This window comes from Ctenopharyngodon idella, chromosome 22 (genome assembly GCF_019924925.1).
Source record: "Ctenopharyngodon idella isolate HZGC_01 chromosome 22, HZGC01, whole genome shotgun sequence".
NCBI lineage: Eukaryota > Metazoa > Chordata > Actinopteri > Cypriniformes > Xenocyprididae > Ctenopharyngodon > Ctenopharyngodon idella.
Window position 1 is genome coordinate 25,171,186 of NC_067241.1, and position 8,171 is coordinate 25,179,356.

At 40.2% G+C, this 8,171-nt stretch overlaps 1 protein-coding gene across 7 annotated transcripts in view; it reads right to left on the reverse strand.

The window, feature by feature from the left end:
- The window catches only part of prkcbp1l (protein kinase C binding protein 1, like), a 28,489-nt gene extending 24,049 nt beyond the window's left edge, over positions 1-4,440 (reverse strand). For 3 of the 7 annotated variants that reach the window (XM_051879109.1, XM_051879106.1, XM_051879102.1), the window contains exon 1: positions 4,201-4,439. In XM_051879109.1, coding sequence (XP_051735069.1) covers positions 4,201-4,214 — 14 coding nt within the window. In that variant the 5' untranslated portion in view covers positions 4,215-4,439. Of the gene's footprint in view, positions 1-1,642; positions 2,189-3,515; positions 3,540-4,200 lie in introns of those variants that run through there. The other 4 variants (XM_051879107.1, XM_051879108.1, XM_051879105.1 and 1 more) reach the window with 3 other exon arrangements.
- Positions 4,441-8,171: the final 3,731 nt, after the last annotated feature.

The window sequence follows — 8,171 nt, forward strand, 5'->3', positions numbered from 1 at the left end:
GCCGTCGGGCAGTTTTTGTTCGTCGGCCGACTAAGTTTTCTCAGTGTGTTCCGCACAGTCGGCTGAAGTTGGTCCTCGTCTGCTTTTTTTTTGGCCGATTCGACATGTTGAATCGGCGTTGGAGCTCATCGGTCAGTCGGGCCATCTGATTATTCTGATTGGCTGTTCAGCTACTGCCACCTGCTGGTACGGAAAGGCATTTCTTCTTACGCAGGCGCAGAATGGACGTGCTACTTGGCCGTCGGGTGTCGAGCGTCGGTTTGGTGTGTCAAAGCAACTTTGGACCCAGACGCTGCCGACGTGAGCCAACCCCGCAGTCTGCTTTCGTCGCCACTAGTTCGTCGGTGTCGGCTTGGTGTGTTCCAGACTTTATGTGGTGTGAGAAAGTCACGCAAAATCTGTTTAGAGCAGTCAGACTGAAACTGATTTCCAGAAATCTGACTTGAATAGGATTTATATGAATGTAGCTTGAAACGGATTTATAAATCGCATTTGCATTTTTTGCCGTTCACACTTGCTAAATCTGATCGGATTTCAATCCGATATGACAGACTGACTGACAGTATGAACGTAGCCTTTATTGGTCACTTGGGTCCAATTTCTGAGGCGTTGCGCTGTGTAGCCCCGCCCACAATAAAATCTCATCAGACAGATGAAAAAACGTTGCGTTGCTCATGGCATGTGAAGGCCTTTAGTAGCAGCAACTTATTTGACGTTTAATATAGCAAACAATTTAATGAATTTCCTGGGATTTTTGGCTTCACTGACAATTCAGAAGGCAAGACTACCCATAAAAAAATGTAAATCATTGTGTCTCCTACAAAATCAATGTGAAAAAATTACTTGCATAAATAATTCATTCTGCTCAAGTTTCTTGAATATGGCCCAATACTTGTAAATAAAGATCTATTGTACTGAACTTAACATTTGATCATGCAGTACTCATTTATATTCATTTATATTATATGACCAAAATGTAACACATAAGAACAAACTGAGGTAACAAAATGGAAGTTATACATCCAGCGATAATGCAATCTGATCAGATACATCTAACAATTAACAACAGTTAATGAAAATAAACTGATAAGCTTAAGAAATAAACTACAGCAATAACAAACAGAAGCGAATACTTCACTTAACACTCAACCACACGTATCTTGAGCACAATTAGGCCTTATTCAAGGGGAAACCCACTATGGTCAATCAATCAACAAAACCCTCCTCAACCACAAGGGTAGGATGGAAATGACGGGTACCAAACAGAATCATGCAAATGACAGGTGAAAGAGAAGAGGCGGACCAAGGCCAAAGGCACAAACAAAATCCTACAACGACGAGGCCTTGATCCTGGTCTTTGTGCAGAAGAAAAGACCAGAAAAGATTAGAAGCTGGCAACGGTTCTCCATTACATGAGGTCAGGATTAGGATCAATGTTGAGAACGAGCACGAATGAGAGGATTGATCATCAGGCCACGATGAGGCCTTAGTCTTTCACTAATTCTCATTGACGGGGAAAATAAATCCATGTACTTTCACCGCTGATATTCAGAGATTTCCATCATCAGGACAATAAAAAAGGAAATTCATCAAATAAATCCAAAGTGGAAAATAATCTTCCATAGTGATGAATAAAACTCACCTTTCTCACAAGAAAATATTCCAGGTTGTGTGGAAAAATCATAAGTATGTCAGAAACCAGAGTAATGACATTAGTCTGGAGAATGAACATCCGTTTCAGCAAACTTGAATTAGACATGAGATGTCTAAAGAGGGAAATGTCTAAGCATTTAGCTATAGGCCTAAAGGCTCTCCATTTTTGACTTTAATGTGAGGCCGAAAGGAGCCGCATGGATGTTGTTATTTCACATTAGGGCCACGTCACGTCAGAAACTCCCATCCACCAGGCCTCTCTTTTCCTGTTCGCTTCAGAAAGGTCAAGCCAACTGTGTGGCTGAAAATCCAGATCTCTACACTGAAATCAAAGAAACAGGAAGTCCTGATCGAATGAAGAGAAAGAAAACCACCGCACTGCAACCAAACCGGCCTCCAAAACTGGATCTTCCTGAACGATCTGAGCAGAGACACAATCAGAGGTCCTCGCAAACAGACCAAATAAAGAGAAAGGCAGCTGTGAATGTGGAGATAACTGGTCAGAGAGTGAGCCGAGGTCTTTTTTTCTCTCTTCGCAGGAAATGAGAGTGCCTCCCTTCCCCCACCGCTCTGCTCGAGCTCCCCTTCCCCCCTCCCTCTAGGCCAGAGACGCGGGCTCTGGCACGTCCATGGCACAGGAGCTTACAGTAAACAGGGAGAACGAGAGAAACCCTAGCATATAGGTCAGTCTCAAGAGCCACAGCTGAGAAAAACAAGTCAAGCGGCAATGCACCTGAGTATCAACATGCAAACAAACGTTTCAGACAAGGCAAGCCTTCCTCACAGATTGTGCTCTTGAGCCGCTACTTTGTGGTTCATGGCTGCTTTGCGAATCCTTTCGAGGGCAGGCAGTGACTCACAGATGTCGATGTTGATACGATTTGACTTTTTCTGTTGCACTTTGCTGTTGTAGCACAGGCAAAATACCCACTGAGGGGCATTTCCTCCGAACGGCACGAAGCCAATCAACAAAATCCTTTACAATGTCTTTTCCTTGACAAGAATTCCAATTGCAGTAGCATAATCTCCCTGGGAACGCACAAAAATTGAGCTCGTAAAACACTACAGCCATTTTCCCATAAAGAAAAGCTAGGCTAACAATATAGGTGACTATATTGTGAATACAATTAAATTAATTGCTTATAATTACAACAACTAACTCATGAACCATTTGTTGTTTTATAAACAGGTGAAATATGATATGTATTGGAAGGGGGGGTTTTGAAACGCAGCCATAAATATCATTAGAAAGGCCAAGGATCCGTTGGGAATGCGGCAGGAGGTTTTTAGTCCCGTGTGTTTTGCACTCGCTTGTTTTGTCTTTGGCAGCAGCTGTGTGTGTATGAGGTGGTGCTATTTTATTGTTAACTTCACCATAAATCTCTAAAGAAACTCAAAGGAGATGAATAATATGCAAATATCATCTAAACAGTCTTCTTAAAAGTGCTGTTTTGCATCCTCAGCCTTCTCTATGACAAGAATCAGTTTAGTTTTTACACAATTTTACTTTAAAAATTCGAATTTTACTCTTTAATTTCAAAATAATTCAACTGCGCTAATGCTGACATAATGCTCACAAAGAAAATGAAAGCAGACTATAATTCTGATTAACTAAATGTTTTTTTTTTTTTTTTTGCCATTGTGTCTGCCTGCACAAAATACATGTATTTTAATCACTGGCCTAAGGAACAAAATGGCTTTTTTGCATGATTTGTATGACACTGATGAATTCCTTTTGCATGAATAATTAAAAATCTTATGACAAAATGGTGTCTCATACTATTTTTAAACTCATACTAGCGCTCACGATGAGACTGACGATAAACAATGACAGCAAAAATCATGCAAATGTCGACACTGACCTATTATTTTCTTAAGGACGTGTTCAAAAACAGCACAGAAAATAGCTGTCAGCAGTCAAAACGACATGGGATTGTCATCTAACGCCCCTCCTGAAACTAAAAATATTAAAACAAACACGAATGCCACTGAAAAATGTGCTCTCCGCCCCTCATTGGTAGATCACGTCCTGAATTTCCCATCCTGCCCCTGTGTAAAATGACCACAGCTGGGGCTCTCAGCTCTCTAATAGGGCCCTAACAGATGCCTCCATTTTCTGTGGCGTGGCTTGTGACACAAACAGACAATGGGACAGGCAATCAGCTTACAAAAGTACATCACCCCAAGCACCCCACCCCCCTGATCCTCCACCCCCTACATGGGGCAGATCAACATATACAGAAATGACTGTCACTGAGCTGTTTGCCAGTTCAGCAATGAGTGATAGCTGACTTCGTTTGCCATGTAACCATGTGACCGAGCAGCACACAGGCCAAAGCTCAGCAGAGGGAGAGGGAGAACGCCTGACCCCCCTTTTCTGGCCCTCTCCCCCACCTCCTTCCTCCTCTGCCCTGTTTTTCTGAGGCTCAGGCCTTTGCTAGGCCTCCCCAGTCACTGGAGAATCAAATCTGCAATTCACAGTGTTAGCAGTGGATGAAAACAGTACAATGACAAGAAAGGACAGACGTAATAAAACCTCAGGCTTACCTCTGTGGATGCATGGCTGAAACAGTGTAATGTCAATACTTATAAAACATGGAGGACAGCCTCAGCCTTTAGACAAGGGAGGGCTCTCCTCTCCACACTCAGAGCTCAGGCCTGTCTGATCAGAGCAGGGCCGTGACTGGCTGCCCTCCCACTAGCAGGATGTAAGACCTCGTCTGATTGGCCGAAGCGCTTCCTGAGTAATTATCTTTGTTCGGCACTGGCAGGATCAGCAGTGAGTGCGGGAAAGAGCACAGAGGAGAGGGAGAGAGAGAACTAGGCCTCACTCACTCAAAAAACACGCTTGTTTGCGCAGACCCACTGCGAAACGGCAGCTAAATATCTGTTAGCTGTGGATGTGGAGCAAATTTTGTGGGATTTCGCATTAAAGCTCTTTTGTTTGCCTCGGGTACGTGTGGAGTCGTAGGCCTTTGTTTAATCCCTCCCCCCACCGGAGCCAGTTGAGAAATAGGAGACACTCCTTTAGTGAAAATGAGCCCTCAGCAAAAATAGTGCAGCCACCATAACTTCCTGTGCTTGCACTGCAGACGATTCATGAGCAGATATGTAAATCACATATAATATGCACTCTAAAATGAGAAATGCAAAGTATTGTGTCAGTAATCAGTGCAAAAACAAATGCAATACACTTGGATGTTAAATAATGAGTAATGTAACAAAACAGATTAGATTAACTAAAACCTGAAGCACTTAATTACATTCAATGAAAAATTTTCTAGAAAAAAGTATATATTATGAATAATATATTTTTACATTCACAAAAGCAGAGGAGCTAGCTAAATGCTTTAGATTCATCACAATATTCTGAGTGTTAAAACAAAATTTTCTGAATCGTTACTGCATTAAGACATTGGTACATTTTAAGATGACTATATTTGATGAATTAGTAGGAACGAGTTTAGGCCCTCACTGCAAAATCTTCCACTAGGCCGCAAACAACAGCGCCGCCTGCTCTCTGATACTTACACGACACTGACATCCACTGGAGAGACAGGGAACTGACTCCCATCTGAAATCACCATCAGGACTGAAATGACACAACAATATTCTTACATGCTGGGGCGACTCTATAATATTAGGGGGGCTCAGCCCCCAATGAGGGTATGATTAATAAAAATATTTAATATATTGTTTGTATACTAGGGTATAGGCAGAAACAATATATAGAGTAAGTTCTATACAGTCAACCCCTGAATTTTGATTTTATTTAAAATTATTTTAACTAACTAGATCATATTCATTAATATTCATTTAGAATATAGACAAGCATTATATTACTGTAATTGTCTAGACTGGCAGTATGTTTAATCTGCCCCATTCCTTTTTTGTTTTCTATTTACAAACCCGATTCCAAAAAAGTTGGGACACTGTACAAATTGTGAATAAAAAAGGAATGCAATAATTTACAAATCTCATAAACTTATATTTTATTCACAATAGAATATAGACAACATATCAAATGTTGAAAGTGAGACATTTTGAAATGTCATGCCAAATATTGGCTCATTTTGGATTTCATGAGAGCTACACATTCCAAAAAAGTTGGGACAGGTAGCAATAAGAGGCAGGAAAAGTTAAATGTACACATAAGGAACAGCTGGAGGACCATTGGCAATTGGCAACATGATTGGGTATAAAAAGAGCCTCTCAGAGTGGCAGTGTCTCTCAGAAGTCAAGATGGGCAGAGGATCACCAATTCCTCCAATGCTGCAGCGAAAATTTCACCCATAGAAAACATTTGGCGCATCATAAAGAGGAAGATGCGACAAAGAAGACCTAAGATAGTTGAGCAACTAGAAGCCTGTATTAGACAAGAATGGGACACCATTCCTATTTCTAAACTTGAGCAACTTGTCTCTTCAGTCCCCAGACGTTTGCAGACTGTTATAAAAAGAAGAGGGGATGCCACATAGTGGTAAACATTGCCTTGTCCCAACTTTTTTGAGATGTGTTGGTGCCATGAAATTTAAAATCAACTTATTTTTCCCATTAAGATGATACATTTCCTCAGTTTAAACATTTGATATGTCATCTATGTTGTATTCTGAATAAAATATTGAAATTTGAAACTTCCACATCATTGCATTCCTTTTTTATTCACAATTTGTACAGTGTCCCAACTTTTTTGGAAACGGGTTTGTAAAAAATAGCACATGAATCTACCAATTTGCCACTTTCTATACTTCAAAGTGACATCAAAAACCGCAAATCAGATTTCAACAAAAATATCTTAATTTGTGTTCCGAAGATGAACGAAGGTCTTACGGGTGTGGAACGGCATAAGGGTGAGTAATAAATGACATCATTTTTATTTTTGGGTGAACTAACCCTTTAAACGATACCAGACGAGGAATAAGGGTCTTATCTAACGAAACGATCGGTCATTTTCTAAAAAAAAAATCAAAATGTATATGCTTTATTCCGTATTCAACTTACGGAACGAACGCGGCGCCAGTTCCGTTTTTTTCGATTTCAAAACACTGCTTCGGAGCTTTGCGAATCGAATCAGTGACTCGGAGCGCCAAAGTCACGTGATTTCAGCAGTTTAGCCGTTTGATAGGAGATCCGAGTCACTGATTCGATTCGCAAGGCTCCGAAGCAGTGTTTTGAAATTGGTCCATCACTATTTTGTTGAAAAGTCGTTATTTTGTTTTTTTGGCGCACAAAAATATTCTCGTCGCTTTATAATATTAAGGTAGAACTACTGAACTCGCATTAACTGTTTTAAATATGTTTTTAGTACCTTTATGGATCTTGACAGAGGAAATGTCATTGCTGTGAATGCAGGCCTCACTGAGCCATCGGATTTAATCAAAAATATTTTAATTTGTGTTCCGAAGATGAATGAAGGCCTTACGGGTGTGGAACGACATGAGGGTGAGTACATTATTTTCATTTTTGGGTGAACTAACCCTTAAACCAACAAACCATTTATACAGTGTGATTGTGTCTTTAATAATTGCTGTGCATGATGTTAATCTAATGCCACATCCACAACAGCCTACGTCCCCCCCCCCAAAAAAAAATCAAATGATTTTTTTTAAAGTAACGTTATGTCTTTACGCTCCGTTTTCGCTTGAGGAAAACAACTGTAGTGTGATGATGGGTGAACGCAGCGAAACCTTTACAGTGGATGAAAACCGTCTTCTATTGCTCCCGCATCATATTGTAAACTGCATTTATGACAAAGAACTGCAGATGCAGATATCATAACAATCTATCGATAAATGCACACACCTTGTCCTCTGCTCCTGACGCTGGCGCTGCGGAGTCACTCTGGACTGAGGAATACGCTGACTAAAAGACGGGGAGGAGCCGAAGATTGCCGCCGTTTTCATTTAAGTTTTGATCTGGTGTTGTTTGGTCATTTTAGACCGAAAAAAGAGTTTTGAAATTTTAAAAATCGCTACTTCTTCGGAATGGTACGAAATAGTGATGCAAAGTCCAATTTATTTCCGCGAACCGGTTCTTTTCGGACAGTTCGGCTCAATGAACCGGTTCAGAAAGCCGATTCATAGGTTCATCATTCTATGATGTCACTATGCATTTCTTTTCTAACAACTCAATGTCATGTTATATCAATGAAAAGTTTAAATAAAGTCATTTGTGTCAACGCATATTGAAACATTCAAATTAAAAGTTATTTGTGTGAACGCATAGCCTATTGCTGATTAGGCTATTGCCTTTCATTCACTTAATGGTTTGTGCTCACAGTTTCATTGGATCGCGGATCCTTTATGTCGGATACATCTTGGATAATATTCGCAACTACTACAACACACATATTGTGCACAAACGCAGATATGTTCTACATGTCTAAAGTATATAGAAAGAATAAACTATTGATTTCACTTTACAACTTATAATCTGCATGTGTAATAAACCATAATAAAATTTATTTACATCTCTCGACAAAAAGGTTTTTGCAGGTTTTAATAAAATAGTCATAATAA